This window comes from Microtus oregoni, unplaced genomic scaffold (genome assembly GCF_018167655.1).
Source record: "Microtus oregoni isolate MIOR12 unplaced genomic scaffold, Mior012 000038F_ref0000394, whole genome shotgun sequence".
NCBI classification, from domain to species: domain Eukaryota; kingdom Metazoa; phylum Chordata; class Mammalia; order Rodentia; family Cricetidae; genus Microtus; species Microtus oregoni.
The window spans coordinates 7,388,494-7,408,178 of record NW_024543097.1 but is presented as its reverse complement, the minus strand read 5'-3'; the positions used below and the strand labels follow the sequence as shown (position 1 = coordinate 7,408,178).

Here is a 19,685-nt window from a genome sequence, read left to right as displayed (position 1 = left end):
ATCCCAATAGAACATCCCCATTGTCTTAGTGTGTGGGTGCACCCCTCGTGGTCCTGAGTTCCTTGCTCGTGCTCCGTCTCCTTCTGCTCCTGATTTGGACCTTGAGATTTCTGTCCGGTGCTCCCGTGTGGGTCTCTGTCTCTGTCTCCTTTCATCGCCTGATGAAGGTTAATATTCCTGAGGATGCCTATGTGTTTGTCTTTGGATTCACCTTCTTATTTAGCTTCTCTAGGAACATGAATTATAAGCTCAATGTCCTTTATTTATGGCTAGAAACCAAATATGAGTGAGTACATCCCATGTTCCTCTTTTTGGGTCTGGCTTACCTCACTCAGGATAGTGTTTTCTATTTCCATCCATTTGTATGCAAAATTCAAGAAGTCCTTGTTTTTTACTGCTGAGTAATAGAAGAACTTCAAATGGCCAAAAGACACTTAAGGTCATGCTCAACTTCCTTAGCGATCAGGGAAATGCAAATCAAGACAACTTTAAGATACCACCTTACACCTGTCAGAATGGCGAAAATAAAAAACACCAATGATAGCCTTTGCTGGAGAGGTTGTGGAGAAAGGGGTACACTCACCCATTGCTGGTGGGAATGCAAACTTGTGCAACCACTCTGGAAAGCAGTGTTTCGGTTTCTCAGGAAATTCGGGATCAACCTACCCCTGGATCCAGCAATACCACTCTTGGGAATATACCCAAGAGAGGCCCTATCATACAACAAAAGTATATGCTCAACTATGTTCATGGCAGCATTGTTTGTAATAGCCAGAACCTGGAAACAACCTAGATGCCCTTCAACGGAAGAATGGATGAAGAAAGTATGGAATATATACATATTAGAGTATTACTCAGCAGTAAAAATCAGTATGCCTTTAACAGTGATTCATTAGTGAAGTTGTGATGGCTGGCACTTGGTTGTATATAACCATGCAACTTAATAGTGGCACAAATTTTGACCAGGAAACATGATTTGGCACAACTCAACATGCGCTCGCAATAAATATATTTTATTTCTAGTAAGGTCAATATTATCTTGCTCTTTTGGAGTCATTATGCCATATAAGCTCGCATTAGCTTGTCTTATGAATAAATAGAAATTTGTCAGGCTTAGAAGCATACATATTTTGACTTTACTTAGTCAGACTTCATTTTATCATTCTATTTAATATATTTTCATAATGTTGTTCTGCAACATTTCTTTACTGAATATTCTATCCCAAATAAATAACAAGTAGCAAAGATTAGGAGTCACTTATCCTTATTGCAATTTTGGCCAGCTCCAGATCTGCACTCTTTACTCTCTTGACAACAACAAAATCCTAAGAAAATCCTAAGTACTATACTTTCTGATTTTCTGTCTTTCTACTCATGTTCTGACTTGATCTTGGGCTCCCGCCAGCTCATCCAACTTTTGGTTTATTTTAACCTTTTTAAATAGGATCAGTTAGGACGTCTGTAGAGAAGCACAGGTTTTTCATAATTCTCTGAGAAAAGCCTTATGACAGTATTTCTCAAGCACATTGAATTAAAATTAATTAGCATATGTTCATTGAAAAAGGGATGGAAAAGTCGAACTGAAATTACGTTTCCTCAACCTGATGACAGGGTTTGCAGTCTCTGTTTTTTATGTGTCTCATCATTTTTCCATGGATTCTGCGTACTTTTCCTAGCATTGGTGTATGCTGAGGAACTTGGCAGTCATGGAGAAAAAAGAGATTTGCCATACCTAGACTCTAATATATTGACTTGTGCAGCAAGAAGATAGATGCTAATATTTATTTAAAATCATTTTTGCCTGACTGTACAAAGACCTTTCCAACTGGATAGCAAAGGTCAAAAAAAAAGTCAGTAGCAACACATCTAATAATGACAAGAAAATGTAGAGCTAATATTAATTTGTGCAATCGATATTCTTATAAAGACCTTAATTACTTTTATTAGAATATACACCCTTAGATTTTACCATTCAAAGTTCAAAATTCGAAGACATGAATAGTTGAACGCCTGCTCAAGATAATCAAAATGGGTTTAGGAATGGGACTTGTTTGACTCCTCGGGAGAAACTCCCACGGAGATCTGATGCCAATGCAAATTTACATGTCAGAACATTGCATTGAAATATTAATTTCTTACATAGAAGAGTATGAAATGAAATACTGATACTTGAAATATTTTAATTATGCTTTTGAAATCCTTTATTCTTCACAGTGCCTTCTCTTTGAATTATGGCAGACCACAGTGCCTTAATGTCAAGAAAATTGCTAAAAATCTTTCTTTTCTTTTTGAAACTTTTACTTATAGTCAGGGCCCTCATTCTTCTACCTCCTAAGCATTACCTCTGTTTGCCACCATATACAGTAACTAAGAATGCTTCCAATATCGTTTATATATTAATAAGCAAGGAAAATACAAGTAACAGTTAAAAGAAATAACTCACAACTTGCATTTTCAGATGTTTAATTGTAATAGCACAAAATCAGTTCCAAAACATGTACAGCAATTATCCTATAGTTTCAGAATTACTCTTTGTATAGTTATGTTTCTAGACCCGAGAATTAATAAGGACTATGGTTTTAATAAAAAATTACCTTTTCTTCTTAGATATTTATTTCTTCCTTAACAATGGAAATTTTGTCATATCAAAATTTTAACCTATCACAAATAACTCAAAGATTTTGAGGAATTCTCAAAAATTAAAACATCTTAAACATGCATCACACTATCAAAGCGAAGATTTACTGTCAATTCCTCACTCAACAGAGACCAACATTAAATATGGAGAAGAAGCAGCACTTTAATCTTCTAAGTGGATGATTGGAATCACTTTGTTTAGCAGCAGATTCCACCTATTCATCATCAGCAGGGCTAAAACGTTTTATCTGCTTGACAATTCATATACTATTTCAGGAAAAATGCTGCAAACAGTTTTGTAGAGAATAAAACACTTAGACTCAATAATAGATGAATATGCATATACATTTTAAATATTTCTAAGCAATTTGTTAATGTTTTGTAATTAAAGTATCTTATTAAAATGTTTCAAGTTCATATTGATGCAATGTTGGTTCTTCTCCATTCACTTGCCTGTGTTTCTGGAGGCCCAGGTATAAGGGTACACATGAAGCTGTCAGCAAGCTTATGGTGTGTCTACATTAGTATCATCTCTCTTCTTTGTGATTTATTTCCTTTTGTAGTTGATATAATTCTTTTGTAATAAGACTCATAATATTGATTAACTACAAATACCATAGTTGTTATATTCAAAACAAAAAATTACAAATAAGGTATTACCAAGACTTTGACGAGAAAAAAAGATTTCAGGAAAAAAAAAATATGTTAGCTTGGTGACAAAATTGAAACAAAAGGGATCCTACCTGTTGAGTCAAAGTTCACCTCATTGCCAGGACTTGGACCAACATCAATGGACACAATTGGAATGAGCTTCCGGAAGTCCCACAGCTTCATAACTCCACGGGCATCACAGGATGCTATTATGTGACCCTTTAAAACATGTAAAAGAAATATATAGAGTAACCTACAATAAAAACATGAATATGAGTTTTTTGCTATAGTTTTATCAATGCCACAGAAAACATAGTTCTTTAACATAAAAAGAATTCATTATGACTTCATCTTGGTTATAAAATTATATCAAACTGTGTTCTTAATATATAAAATCTTACATGAAAATTATGAAAATAAATTTTTAAGGAAGTATTTAAATTTTAGTTCTGTAAAAATGTAAAAATATAAACACATACTTTGTTTTATTATTGCAATTATATGTGTATAAGTTTTGTGTCAATAAACTAGAAATAACTACTAAAATGGAAGGATCTTCCTTGCTCTTCGATGGGTAAGATCAACATAGTAAAAATGGCAATTCTACCAAAAGCAATCTATAGATTCAATGCAATCCCCATCAAAATCCCATCAAAATTCTTCACAGATCTGGAGAAGACAATAATCAACTTTATATGGAAAAACAAAAAACCCAGGATAGCCAAAACGATCTTATACAACAAAGGATCGTCTGGAGGCATTACCATCCCTGACTTCAAACTCTACTACAGAGCTACAGTATTGAAAACAGCTTGGTATTGGCATAAAAAAAGAGAAGTTGACCAATGGAATCAAATAGAAGACCTTGACATTAACCCACAAACCTATGAACACCTGATTTTCGATAAAGGAGCTAAAAATATACAATGGAAAAAAGAGAGCATCTTCAACAAATTGTTCTGGCAAAACTGGATGTCAACCTGTAGAAGAATGAAAATAGATCCATATCTATCACCATGCACAAAACTCAAGTCCAAATGGATTAAAGACCTCAATATCAGTCCGAACACACTGAACCTGATAGAAGAGAAAGTGGGAAGTACTCTACAACACATGGGCACAGAAGACAACTTCCTACGTATAACCCCGGCAGCACAGACATTAAGGACCTCATTGAATAAATGGGACCTCCTGAGACTGAGAAGCTTCTGTAAAGCAAAGGACACTGTCGCTAAGACACAAAGGCAACCCACTGACTGGGAGAAGATCTTCATCAACCCCGCAACTGACAAAAGTCTGATGTCCAAAATATATAAAGATCTCAAGAAACTAGACCGTAAAAATCTAATCAACCCAATTATAAAATGGGACACTGAGCTGAACAGAGAATTCTCAACAGAAGAAGTTCAAATGGCCAAAAGATACTTAAGGTCATGCTCAACTTCCTTAGCTATCAGGGAAATGCAAATCAAGACAACTTTAAGATACCATCTTACACCTGTAAGAATGGCTAAAATAAAAAACACCAATGATAACCTTTGCTGGAGAGGTTGTGGAGAAAGGGGTACACTCATCCATTGCTGGTGGGAATGCAAACTTGTGCAACCACTTTGGAAAGCAGTGTGGCGGTTTCTCAGGAAATTCGGGATCAACATACCCCTGGACCCAGCAATACCACTCTTGGGAATATACCCGGGAGAGGCCTTATCATACAACAAAAGTATATGCTCTACGATGTTCATAGCAGCATTGTTTGTAATAGCCAGAAACTGGAAACAACCTAGATGCCCTTCAATGGAAGAATGGATGAAGAAAGTATGGAATATATACATATTAGAGTACTACTCAGCAGTAAAAAACAAGGGCTTCTTGAATTTTGCATGCAAATAGATGGAAATAGAAAACACTATCCTGAGTGAGGTAAGCCAGACCCAAAAAGAGGAGCATGGGATGTACTCACTCATATTTGGTTTCTAGCCATAAACAAAGGACATTGAGCCTATAATTAGTGATCCTAGAGAAGCTAAATAAGGAGAACCCAAAGAAAAACATATAGGCATCCTCCTGAATATTAACCTTCATCAGGCGATGAAAGGAGACAGAGACAGAGACCCACATTGGAGCACTGGACATAAATCTCAAGGTCCAAATCAGGAGCAGAAGGAGAGAGAGCAAGAGCAAGGAACTCAGGACCGCGAGGGGTGCACCCACACACTGAGACAATGGGGATGTTCTATTGGGAACTCACCAAGGCCAGCTGGCCCGGGTCTGAAAAAGCCTGTGATAAAACCGGACTCTCTGAACATAGCGGACAATGAGGACTACTGAGAACTCAAGAACAATGGCAATGGGTTTCTGATCCTACTGCACGTACTGGCTTTGTGGGAGCCTAGGCAGTTTGGATGCTCAACTTACTAGACCTGAATGGAGGTGGGGGTTCCTTGGACTTCCCACAGGGCAGGGAACCCTGATTGCTCTTTGGGCTGAGGAGGGGGGGGGGACTTAATTGGGGGAGGGGAAGGGAAATGGGAGGCGGTGGCAGGGAAGAGACAGAAATCTTTAATAAATAAAAATAAATAAATTAATAGAAAAAAATACTTTGTAGATTGCATTTAATGTAATAGGTTTCTAACTAATTAGTATTGTTATTGATACCACAAACGAAGTGAGAATAAGAGTTAAGAAGATAAGTCCAGGAAGTGGTGGTGCATGCCTTTAATCCCAGCACTTGGAAGGCAGAAACAGGTGGATCTCTGTGAGTTTAAGGCCAGTCTGGTCTATAGAGTGAGTTTCAGGAAAGGTTTCAAAGCTCAAAGAAAAACACTGTCTCGCACCCTCCCAAACAAAATAAACAAACAATAAACATAAACAAGAGTTAGGAAGATAATGGATGCAATGGTGAGGGTTAGACAAAGTTCATAGTAGAGGTATTTGGGCTGCTTTGTTAACAGTGCATTTGTTTGCTAATGCTTATGTTATTGCACGAAAAAAATAATAAAACCAAACAATTTCATAGAGCATAAACCACTTAATTACAATTAATAGCTGTTGTATTAGAACAAGGAAGAATGTGTTTGGGTGAAGCAGAGGAAAAACATAAAAGTAGATAAATCAAGTGTAATGAAGAAATTTAAGGGTTTTTTTCCCAAATAGTAATAAGCCTGACCTTACCCTTTGGTAGTCTACACTTTCTGTGTAGATCTTGGGCTCTCAAAAAAAATATCAATTTTTGAGGACCACTCCATATCAGTAACTGAGGGTGAGCTGATGGGCAAGGGGGGCTCTTGCTCTCTATCTCCTTTTCTCTTCCCTGTTTCTGCTCAGAGTCTGTGCTCACTCATAAATAAGATGACCTGACCACATCAGACCACACCACTGCTCACATTTGGCAGAACTTTCAATTACAAAACCTTTCTTTTCCTTTTTTAATTTTTAGAAATGTTAAAGGCATTAGCTTTCTTACTGGACAATTTTCTCTGTTATTTTAGTCAAGGTCATATTTTCCCTTTTCTTATTTACTGCCAGGAATGTATCCATTCTTTAAGAACTGAACAAAATGTTTAGGAATTCAGAGAAATCTTTTCTTTTTCCCTAAACACACCAGCCATGCAGAAGATGCTATTTGTTTTAAAATTCTGTCACTGTTGTCATTGGCAAAGCAATGTGAAATCTGTGTCCCCAATCTAAGAAATGAGATGCTCAATCTTTCATGACTTAAAAGGAGCAGAGAGAATTTGGAATGTCCTCAAGAATATAAACACATTTTGCAAGATTTGTGAGGATTCAGCAAGTTCCATTCCAGAAAAATCAAAGATCAGCTCACAGGTCTAAGTAGGGATTATTAATGCTACAAATTATAAAAAGTTCTTTCCAAATACAAAGACCTTCGATCATCTTCAGATATCACAAATGGAATCCTTGTTCCACTTAGAGAACATAGTAGATATGTTTTAATTAGAGTTTAATTTGGGAGTACCTCTCAAAACAGACATGTTTATTGACTTGGACTTTGGATACTTGAAATTAAAGTGAATTTAAAAACATACCTTATTACAATGAGTATTAAAACATGAGGAAATACACTAAAAATAAAAACAGCCTCATCTATTTTGGGTGAAAATAAATATTAAGATGTTTTTATGTTTAATACCTAATGATGTTGCTGTCAGATGATCAATGTTTTGTAGTTTAAAAATATTAACATGAAACAAAGTAACAGGCTTTTAATAAACAAGGTGAATGCTACATAATATAATAAAATTAATTTATAGTAATAGTGACAAACTTTTAAGCAATGACCATAATATAACCATGTTTTTCTATAAACAAGTTTCTGTTTCACGCAGTTCCTCAGTTATTCAGTCCCAAAGAAACACACAGAGGCTTATATTAATTATAAACTGTTTGGCCTATTCCCTCAGGCTTATTATAAAATAGCCCTTCCAATTTAAATTAACCCATAATTCTTGTCTATATTTAGTCATATGACTTAGTACCTTTTCTCAATAAAGCATTCTCATCTTGCTTCCTCTGTCTAACTGGTGACTCTTTGACTTTCCTCTTCCCAGAATTCTCCTAGTCTGGTCGCCCTGTCTATATCTCCTATCTAGCCATTGGCAATCATTTTTTTAATTGTCTTGGGAACTTAGAAGTTATACTTAAGGATGTAGCATGTTATACTAAACATAGTAACTTATTAAAAGAGAGTTGATTCTTAAATTTGATAACTGCATGATTCTAATTAATAGCTACTTAGTTATACCAAACAAGTAAGTCACATTTAGAGCCTATCGTATTGTTTATGGAATAATGGAGCCCCAGAAAATATATATTAAATTAGAAGGTGGATAATACAATCATAAAGTTGATTGTAATATTTTAGTTTACTCTAAGATAAGCCTTAACAGTCTTAAAATTGATATTAATTTTAGCCTTCATGATTTTAAATCAGAAGCTACAATGCAGAAGATAAAAGGGTTATTAAAATTTAGACTATCTGAAAGACTCCAGAAACCTCCTTTTTTCATCTCAATCAAATCAAAAGGGTGTCAGTATGCCACCTAATGGGGGATGCCTTTTTTTATGCTGGGAACATGTTTTATTACCATTCATTAATAAATAAGCTGCTTTGACCTATGGCAGGGCATAGGTACAGATACATCATGATCGCTTAGAATATGAAAAATCAACACATTTCTTGTTTTAACCAACTGAGCCAGATGTTCCCAAACATTCACGTGCATGACTTAATATCAAGATGGCAGTGTGTGTTTATTGACAACGACATGCCTTAGATCCAGAGCACAGCTGCGTCAGTGGACAGAAGAGCATTACAGGCTGAAGTGTGAGTTTTGAGACAAAAGTTGGACAAAAGTTGCCGGCCCAATAAATTGAGAGAATCTGTGTTAAACTAAGGATCTCACAATGTACACAAAAACCCAAATGATTGAATCTGTAGTTTTAACACCAAATTATATCATTAATGCAAAACCTATAATACCGAGGGACCACCAAGGTTGCTGGCTTGGGGGACCTGGGACAAAGGAAGTAACTACAGGACCGAACTCTATAGAAAGGCTATTAAAATAAAATTGGAGAGCAGAAGAGGGGAAAACTAGAAAATATAATTAATTCTGTTTTAGAAAAAGCTCTCTCTGTCTCTGTCTCATTCTGTTTCTGTCTCTCTCTGTCTCTCTGTCTCTCTGTATACACATGTATTACAGTGAATTACTATGGCCTTATATATGCTAGATTCTACCAAAAGCCGTCTTACAATTAATATTTCCCAAGTATTTACAGATTTATATGCCAAAATGACATGTCAAGCAAAGGAAGAAAACAGTAAGGATATTTAAAATTCAACAACAAAAAGGCTAAACTAAAGCAAACTTAGTATTTATTAAATATATCCTGCCAGTAATTTTGTGGAAATATATAGATCAGAAAATTTTATAGGAAATAAAAAGTCAGAAAAGTCCTATTTTTATAAGACTGCATTATATAATTACATAAAAATTACACTACATTAGCAGAACAAAACAATTGGAAGGTAAAAGAAAAAATAACAACATAACAACAAGTTTAGAATTAACTAAATGAGGGATTTGTACTGAATTATTGAATACAGTTGAAGCCATTAGTTGAAATTTCATGTTCTGTGGGAAAAATATTGTTTATTTATATCTGTGAATGTGCATATGTGTGTAAGCACCTGCAGACACCAGGAGAAAGTGTGAGTCACAGTGTCTGGAGCTGGAATTACAGGTGGGCATCAGCCACCCCGTGTGGGTGCTGCAACCTACAGAAGGTTTTCTGAAAAACATTCTTCTCTCTGGATCATACATGTAGATATTTTAAAGGACTTAAAATTTAAAAAATGAGATATTCAATTGCATATATGCTTTTCTAGAAGGAAACAATTCAATCACAACAGAAATTTATGAACACTTAAAATTAATCTCAGTTAATAAATATAAAACAGGCCAAAAAAATTAAAATTGGATCTTCTCACAAGAGATACAGATGGGTAACTTGGAATCTTTGTCAAAAGGGGACAAAAAGAAAAAGCTACAAGGGAAAAATTCATAGTCAGCAACATTGGGGTATTAAAGAAGAATCATAGAGGCAGTGCAGGAGTGTTGGGAGGAGAGGCCATAGGTCAATGCTAGGTGTATCCTCAGCGATTGCCCACCTCTTTGAGATTTGGAACAGTGTTTCTAACTGAACCCTCTGGGACACTCGTTATAATCTCTACAGAGAGCTGCCTATGTGCCTCCCCAGTCTGAGATTACAATCTTATGCAGCAGTTTCCATGGTCCTAGTACTCAGATCTTCTTCCTTGCAGAATAAGTGTGAACTGACTAATCCATCTTCCAACTAAGCAGAACCATATTAAAACATGGCAGACACTAAAGAAACAGTCTAAATGCTACAAGTATGCAATGCTAATTGTGATTTTTTTCAGGAAAACTGAGTTTTTAAACAAAAATAAATTTAAAATCAGCTAACAATGTGGCAAAAACTGTAATAAATACAACAAATTCATTATACATATACAAAAAAATCAAGAGAAAAATATTGAACCAGTAATAACAAAGGAACAAAAGCCCTGCTGTTTAAATGAAAAGTAGACAAAAGAAAGGACTAACAGACATCTGAAGCTCTTTTTAACATTAATTAATGCTACTTTTGTGTATATGTAACTGCATGTGTGTTTATGTGAGCTATGTGAGTGTCTAGAGTCCTGGAAGGCCAGAAGAGAGTAACATATCACCAAAATTGGACTTACAGGCAGCTGTGAGCTGTCATATGGGAGCTGGGACCAGAACCCAGTCTAGTAAAGCGCAATAAGTACTCTTAACAGCCTCTGGAATTCTTGGTATAGATCATAGCAATAAGCAGTTGTGTTCCCACCTACAGGAAATATCTTTCAAGATCTGTCAATGGATGTTTTAAGCCTTGGAGTATTGAACTCACTATATAAATATTTCCTATGTACCCATATCTGGGTTTTATAAAGTCTCATTTATAAATTAGGAATTTTGAAAGATTAACAGTGATCACTACTGTGGTTAATCTTAATTCTCAACTCTATTGGATATGGAGCCAACTAGATATTATTTTGAGTACCATCCCAAGCCAGTGGAGTAGGAAGGTTGTCTTAATTAGGGTCACTATTGCTGTGATGAGACACCATGACGAAAATCAACTTGGAAATGAAAGGGTTTATTTCCCTCACAGTTCCATATAACATTTCATCATCAAAAACGGTGAAGGGAGGTACCTGAAGGCAGGAGCCAATGCAGAGGCCATGGAAGGGTGCTCCTTACTGGCTTCTTTGGCCTGCTTTCTTACAGAACCCAGGACCACCAGTCCAGGGATGCCAACACCTATGATCAGATGACCCTTCTCCATCAATCACTAATTTAGAAAATGTCCTATGAACTTGTGTACACCTTGATCTTATGGAGGCATCTTCTTAATTGAGGTTCCCACCTCTCAGAGTATCTCAAGTTGACATAAAATTATCCAGCACAGGGCCCTTCCAGCAGCAGCTGTCTCTTTAGAAAAAAAGCTACGAAACACCCGTATGGCACGCAGCATCTGCCTCTGCTTCTTGCTGATGAGTGCTCCATCCTGTTGTAGTACTGCTGCTGTCATTATCCACTGACATCTGAACTGAGACCCCATGCCCTTCCAACATAGACTGAAGACCTGTGACTCTACAGGACTCTTCCAAGCCTTCAGCATTAACTTGGGATCTCCTTCAGCTTTGTAAGCTGAGCAGCCACTAGATTCTAACCCTCTGAGTCTACAGATAGCCATTGTACATAGAGCATATCACAAAAGTCAACCTGATAAATCCTCATTTGTAATATATATTCACTCTATCAGTCCTATTCTAGAGAACCCTGAAAATGCACACACCAGCAATAAAACAGAATAATTAGAACAACATACTTTAATAAAAGTTGTGTGAGAGTGGATGCTCTTTCATCTTTCTCCCTCTCAAGTGATCACAATTCCTCCTTGCATTATAGTAGTATTTTTACACTGAAGTAAAGTCATGAAAAGTGACTAGAAAGTAAGGAATGAGAGATGCCATCTAATTAAGCTAGCTCAAATATTACTGATTTTTATGGATGAGATCCAGGTGGCTTGGCTTCTAAGATGATGTTCTTTCTGGTGGTCATGAAGCTGCCGTCTCCTGTCTTGAGAAGGACTTTCTTTTATTTCCTACACTAGGGATGGATTCCCTCCAATATCCATTCCTTTACTGGGACATAAAATAATGTCTGGGCAAATCTGACTCAAATATCATCAGTAACAATACTTTTTATAGTTTCCAAACTCACATTGAGATAAACTCCTTTCTCTCTGATTAGAAGCTTTCGGGACACATATAATTAACATGTACACAGATAACCCTTTTTCTATATTCAGGTATTCCACAGCAAAGGTGGAATTTTTGTTTTGCTTTCAGCATAATCCCAGTGTCATCTGACTTTGGTCCTACATGAAGTCTATTTTTGTGAGCCAATGAGGATCCTACTTTAACTGAACTTTATAGGAGGTTGGAATTTTTGTTTAAAACATGCCATATTTTTGGTATCATTGATTTTCAGTGGTAGTATGAATATTGAAAAAATGCAGGAAGAATTGCATTTGCTGTAGGGTCACTAATTAATAGGTAAAATAAAGAGATCTTATACCCATCAAATCTGCTAAGTATTATTTGTAGCATTATACCATCAGGCACAATCTCATTGGACAGACGAGGAAAATGACAAGTGGCATAGCACCACTTCCCTAAAATTACTTAGTTGAAATGATTTGGAACTTCAGCTCAGTTAGACACTGAGAACATATATACATTATTTCTGTGTTATTCTACTATGGAATAACATGTTATAAATGCTTAGTAGCATTAAAAATATTCCCGAATATATGTATATTAGAGTCAGTATCTCAAAGAAATATTATCATGTATATTTTCTTCACATTATTATTTATAGTATTAAAATATAAGGAAATAATTGTTTAGAGAAAATTTACGCATGTACATATACATATGAAAAATACGTGAATTCAGACATGTTCATGTTGACATAGTCAAATATTTTAACTATGATAATAGCATTATAAAGATGATTATTTTGAGAAAAATGTCGAGAAGTCAATCACAAAAACATTAATCTAAGTTATTTGTATTTTATTTTATGATACACAAGAAAAAAAAACAGACATTGAAAAGAATATGGTAGGAACTCAAACTGAAATGCTTGCTTTAAGCATTAGACTGATTCACTGCAACTTTATTTGTGTTTTTGCATTTTGGAAATGCAGATTTTTGTGTTACTATGTTTTAGTATTATGAGTATTTTCAAATAAACACTGAAATCAAACTTTGTATATGAAGCTCATCAGGTGACCTCATTTTCTTTTCCTAAGATTCTTCTTGTAAAGCAGACAGGAACACAGGGTCATCAAGCAAATGGTAGGAACAGAAACCACAGAAACATCAGCTGCATTCAATGTGTGGAGGATTTAATGACCTGTGGCTTGGAATTAAGGTATAACCATAAGAAAATGCTTAGGATCATTAGGGGGAAAATTAGTATTTCAAACATTTTTAGTACTGATACATTAGCATGTGTCTTAGGACAAGTCTATGCAGCATTAAACAATAGCTCATTATACAAATCTACTGGTACCCAATGGTAGATAAAGCAACTGAGTACAGAATTAAAATGGAGAGAGAAGGAAAAATTTGGGAACTTCAAGGAACACAAGACTAAAGAAGGAAATGTAAAGGGTAGGTAAACCTGCTGTTTTTTTAAGAAAATACTTTCTTAGCCAATTATTAGACATAAATGAATATATAGTAATTCATGTGCATGTGGAGGCTGCAAATCTAAAAAAATCTAGTAACTATACAATAAAGAAGAACAAAATTGCATAATTTTCTATAAATTTAAAGTGAAGTTTATTTCATCCAGTCTTTCACTTATACAACTAAGACTCATACTTCTTGATTACATGAAAAAATATCAAGGCTTAAATTGTGTCATATAGCTTGCCTAATCCCCTATTTTTAGTAAAAACAGAGGCCATGAACTCACTTCATGGTTATCTGACCTGGGTAGCCAAACTGAAGCCCTTAATATGGCAAACATTTTACATTTACTGAGATAGTTAGGGGAGTGAAGCTCCTGAAAAACGATTTCAGCACTAAAGGGCATGTTCTGTCATTGAGGTAGAGTATGGTGAAATAGATGATGAAGCTAACAGAATATCAGCAAGGGTGTATTCGCAAAGAACAAATTGCACAAGCTAGGTTGTAAGAGAGAAACTAAAATCTGTGGAGACAATGAACTTAGGGCAACAAGTATGTCCTCAGCTTTATTCCTTTCAGTCAGGATCAGGGGGAAGAGACAGCATAGCTATGAGGCCTCAGTCACCTTACAGCTGATGACTAGAGACAGCCAGGCAAGGACGATAGAGGAATTAAATGCCAGAATAAGTTCCTAGCTGTTCAAACACAAACTGACCACCTAGTCAAGCATCCAAAATCTCTTCTAAGTGGGTTGTACGACCATTAGGTTCATCAGAGAAGTGTAGCCTTCTGTAAATGATAATACTTTGGATGAATTTAAAACATGAACAAATATCAGAGAAAAGAAGAGAGAGGATGACATCATTTATTGTGAAAATGGTATAAGGCCAAATCACAAATCAGAAATTACACATTATTCCACAGAAAATGTAGTGAATTGATGATGAGGTTAACAATGTATAAAAATCTTGAGTTTTTGGAGCATACATGAAGCAATGATAATTTAATATGCATGAGAAAATGTTGTTAGGAATTTCAAACATAAATCTGGGTATCTGAATGAGAACTTTGAAGGCAAAATCTTTCAGGGAGGTAAGTTGGTTATGTTAAATGTCAAACTCTGTGATGCCTGTACAAATGAATACTGTCTTCCTGTGGTTTTATTTATTGGTCTTAAGTCTTTTTTTAATATTTATTTATTTATTATGTATACAATGTTCTGTCTGTATGCCTGCAGGCCAGAAGAGGGCGCCAGAACTCATTACAGATGGTTGTGAGCCACCTTGTGGTTGCTGGGAATTGAACTCAGGATCTTTGGAAGAGCAGGCAATGCTCTTAACCACTGAGCCATCTCTCCAGCCCCTGGTCTTAAGTCTTAAGAAGACTTACCAATGTGAAATGTATCTGTGCCAATAGAAAACTCATGATTCCTCACACAAATATACAGCATCCTAAGTGTTGGGCTGAAGTGGTGGATATTCAGGAGTGAACATAGCAGCCACAAGTCCCTGTTCCATCAAGGGCATTTAACGTATGGTGGTGACCATATGTTATGATAGATAATTGATAATTAACAACAAAGAATATTTGGAAGATTGCAGGCAAGGAATAATCTGCTTGAAGAGTGAGAATGTGGCCTTTGAGATAAGAGCCAGACGGTTTGTGGGCTCAAGATGTGTGCACATGTGTGCATAGACAGTGACCCAATCAGAGGGGAAAAGAAGATCAAGGCACCTCGGAAAAGAGAGCAAAGAAAAGAAACAGGCCTTTGTTTTTAGCTCCTGTTCTTCAAAGTCCTTGATACACAGGAACTCAGGGAGGAAAACAAACAACCAAAGCTTAACTGACAATGTGTGTTAAGTGGACTCAAAAAGGCTTATATTTGGAGATCAACTGGAGACTACCGGAGTCCTCACTAACTAAGTCTAGGTTTTTGGGGACAGAGAGAGGTATTTTTAGGATTTCAGTTAAAACATATACATCTAAGTCTACATTTTTAGTTCTGTTTCCACTCTATAGAATCCCTCATTTCAGTCTCTTATCACCTTATACAAGGACCTTGAGGCCAAGTTTCCTGCCTTCAATCTTGTATCTTTGTTGGCCATTCTTACAGTGAAACTTTTTAATTAGTAGTCCTTTGATTTTACCAACAGAGGTAAGCAACATGCAGTGGACTGGGGCTAGGAATGCTGATAAATAGTTCCCTGGACACCACCTTATCCTCAGCATGGAAACATGAGTCCATAAAACCAGCAGTTCTACTGCTCACCAACTGCTCTCCACTATTGCACTAAAGGCAAAGTACTAGTTTTCCCATACAACTCAAACTTGAGACCCTTTGGCTTGTCTCCTTCCTGCTTATCATCACCCAATTCCCTTCCATATTAACACTGCTTGCTGTTTCTGAAATTCTCTCTCTCTCTCTCTCTCTCTCTCTCTCTCTCTCTCTCTCTCTCTCTGTGTGTGTGTGTGTGTGTGTGTGTGTGTGTGTGCGTGTGTGTGTGTGTGTCTGTTTCTCTCTCTCTCTCTTTCTCTCTCTCATACACACACACACACATACTTATTCACAGACACATTTCTGCTTAATCCCTTGGCTGCCTGGAATGTTCATTTCTTGTCTTCTTGCTTTGTAGCTATTAAATATGTCTACAGATTTGTTCCAACACATCTCCTGAAAGTCCTTTGGGTTCTATATTATATTCCTCCGCGTGCTCTCAGAAAACAGAGGCACAAACATTAGAAAGCAAATTAATGTTCTTTTTGGTGTGCAAGTCTGTCTTTTCCTACTAGTCCTACATTGTCAAAAATGTATCATGTGAGTAATTTTTTAAAAAAAAGTAACCATAGCAACCAAGGAATGGAATTTTTAGTTTAATTTTAATTAGCCATAATTAACATTTCTTCCTAAAGTTGGTGAGTATCACATTAGAATTTTCAAATTAAAGACGTTTCTCTCTTTGTAAAATGTGATTTTAGACAGAACTGCGTTAAATCATGTGTACTGTTTGAGGTTTACATACTAGCAAAATATTTGAACAAATGGAAGAATAAGTGAATAACTCAAATCTCTGCCTGGCCAATCAAAGCAAACTTTCCAACTTTCTTCTTCTGACTGTGAACAAATTCTGTCACAATTACACCAGACACAAGAAAGGTACTCTTCAGGCTATGGAAAGAGAAACCTGGAAAGTAACTCAGCTACAAAAGCCTCCAGCTACAGTATGTCCTGCCTGCAGGATGTGCTGGGGTAATGATGATGCAGAACATGTGGGCATGGCCAACCGCTGTGGATTAACTTAAGACCCGTCACTGGAGAGGCAGCCTGTGTGTTATACTTCCTGGTGGATCAGGAATTGGAGACCTAGGATAGAGCCAGATATGACAGGCAAACAAACAAACAAATAAGATTCCTGATGATTTTCTGCAATACCCATAGCCAGTCATTAATAGAGATACATCCTCTAGCCGCTAATATGAGTGGGTAAATAGCTTTACACTCAGACATTATGCATAGAGAGTCTAAATTGGAGGTCTCTATCAGCTCCCTTCCCTAAATGATAAGGGAATGGATGAGGGAGAGAAAAGACTGGAGTCAGAGGAGATGGAGGACACCAGGAGCACATGGCCGACCAAATCAACTAAGGCAGGCTCACGTGGACTCACAGAGGTTACAATGGCAAGCACAGGGCTGTGTGGGTCTGCATAGATCCTTTGCACATATGCTATGGCTGTTAGCTTCTTGTGAGACTCCTAACAATAGGAGTGGGTCTATCTTTGACTCTTTTGCCTCTTCTTGAGGCTTCTTTTCCTCCTACTGGGTTACCTTGTCAGTATTGATATGAGGGCTTTTGCCAACCTTATTGTATCCTTTTTTTGTCCTGTTTGAGTGTTGCATCTTGGAGACCTGCTCTTTTCTGAAGAGGAACCAGATGAGGAGTGGATCTGGGGGAGTAAGAGGGCATCCAGAAAATGTAGAGGGAGTAGAATCTGTGATTCGGATGTATTGTACGAGAGAAGAATCTATTTTCAATTAAAAAAAAAGCTTTATAGAAAAAGAATAGTTTTCAGTTCACAAAAAGATAAATGGAAGATCTCCTGTGTATCCCCAGCCTCTTTAACAATCTAAAGACTCCCAGTATGAGCACCTCCCATCAGAGAGCTACCCTTGTACTTGGTGAACCTACATTGGCACACCAGTTATTGAAGTTCATAGTGTCACTATGATTCCATCATACTGCTCTCTATTTTGTGGATTTGCACAAAAGTAAGTATGTATATCAATTTAATACCACTTAGAACACTAATCTTTCCTTACAAGCAAAAGTTTTCCATGTTTTACCTATAGTACTTTTATGTTATGAGTATTAAATAAAATGGAGACAGTGCTCTGATAGGATTTGGGGAAGAAGCACAAAAAATGTACTGTAGAATTAGTGGATTTCTGAAGGTGAAGGAAAGAAAAGGTTTTCATAAAACTTGTGGGTATTTTGAAGTCATAATCTCATTCAGATAGAAATAGAAACTCCTAGCATGGAATATGAAGATATGCATTTTTGCCTTTGGCAATAAATCTCTTTGTATAGCACCAAAGAGCAATGTTTTAACTCTCAGCTGAGTTCATTTCATCTTTACCATCATTATTGGCATTATAGCAGACATCTGTGGACTAGGTCCTTGCCATGTTGCTCCATGGTATTGCCTTCTCGTGGGAAATGTTGTGTTTCAGCAATCTTTTATGGTGCATTTACATAGTGTCTTAGTTCTTTTTCTATTATTCTGGGGAGACACCATAACCAAGACTACTTATACAAGAAAGTATTTAATTAGGGGCTTGCTTATAGTTTCAGACCATGAGTTCATGATCATCATGCTGGAGAACATGGCTGTAAGCCCACTGGCACTGGAGCTGAAAGCTCACATCTGATTCTCAAGTTGCAGGCAGAGAAAAGAGCAAGAGTAGACTAGTAATGAGCTTTGGAAAGCTCGAGAATACTACAAGTGTCACATCTCCTCCAAAAAGTTCAAACCTCTTAATCCTTCCTAAACCATTCCAGAAACTGAGCAGATGGAATGATCGAACATTCAAATACTTAGGCTTATAGGGGCCATTCTCATTCAAAGCACCACACACTGGGACAGTCTATGTTGTCCAAGTAGAGAAGTAAGATTTCTAGTATAAGAAGTAATAAAGCAAATATATATATATATATATATATATATATATATATATATATATAGCACAAACTAAAGCTTGGTGTTATATACCTCAAAAGCTCTGTTGAATTTCTTAGTTCGGCATTACAAAATAAATTAGTGGAAAGATTTCATTTTTTTTGTTGAATCTACTACTAAGCATTGGTCCATAAACTCTCAGACATCAAAAAAAGACTAGATTTTATTTATTTGTTTGTTTGTTTATTTGTTGTGGTTTTGTCAAGTATCTCTGTGTAGGCAACACTGTTCAGGAATTCTAGATTTTCCTGGAATTATCTATTATTATACATAGTATCCAGCATTAATCTGTATCTTTATTAGGAGGAAGGATTACCTGTACTTTTTTAATATGCCAAAATCATTTCAATTACCAAACTTATGGTAAGATCTATTACTCAAAAGCAAGTCACAAAGCATTACCAACCAGGCACACCTTTTTATGTAAAACTAATCATTTAAAGAAAAAAAATGTAAATGATTTAGAAGTCTGCATCAGACAGAGTGGGACAATAATCTTTACGAGAGAGGAAACGATGATGTGACAGTGCTGGGACAACTTCTGGGGAGAGAGTAAAAGGCAGGACACAGCAGACTGGTGTGGGGCGTCCTTCTGTATATCTGTTGCTTTTATTGGTTAATAAAGAAGCTGCTTTAGGCCAACAGCTTAATAGAATATAGCCAGGCTGGAATAGATAGATAGATAGATAGATAGATAGATAGATAGATAGATAGATAGATAGATAGGTAGAGATAGAGAGAGTAGGAGGTGGCAGGGAGAAGCCATGTATTACCACCTGGGACAGATGCCTCTGCTGGAGCCTGCCAAAATTTTGTCGGTAGGCCACGA

The 19,685-nt window shown here is 36.4% G+C and overlaps 1 protein-coding gene across 1 annotated transcript in view; it reads right to left on the bottom strand.

The window, feature by feature from the left end:
• Positions 1-19,685, bottom strand: part of Spag16 (sperm associated antigen 16) — an 899,292-nt gene that overhangs the window by 232,461 nt on the left and 647,146 nt on the right. The window contains exon 15 of the mRNA XM_041631902.1: positions 3,381-3,507. Within this exon, the coding sequence (XP_041487836.1) occupies positions 3,381-3,507 (127 nt within the window). The remainder of the gene's footprint in view (positions 1-3,380; positions 3,508-19,685) is intronic.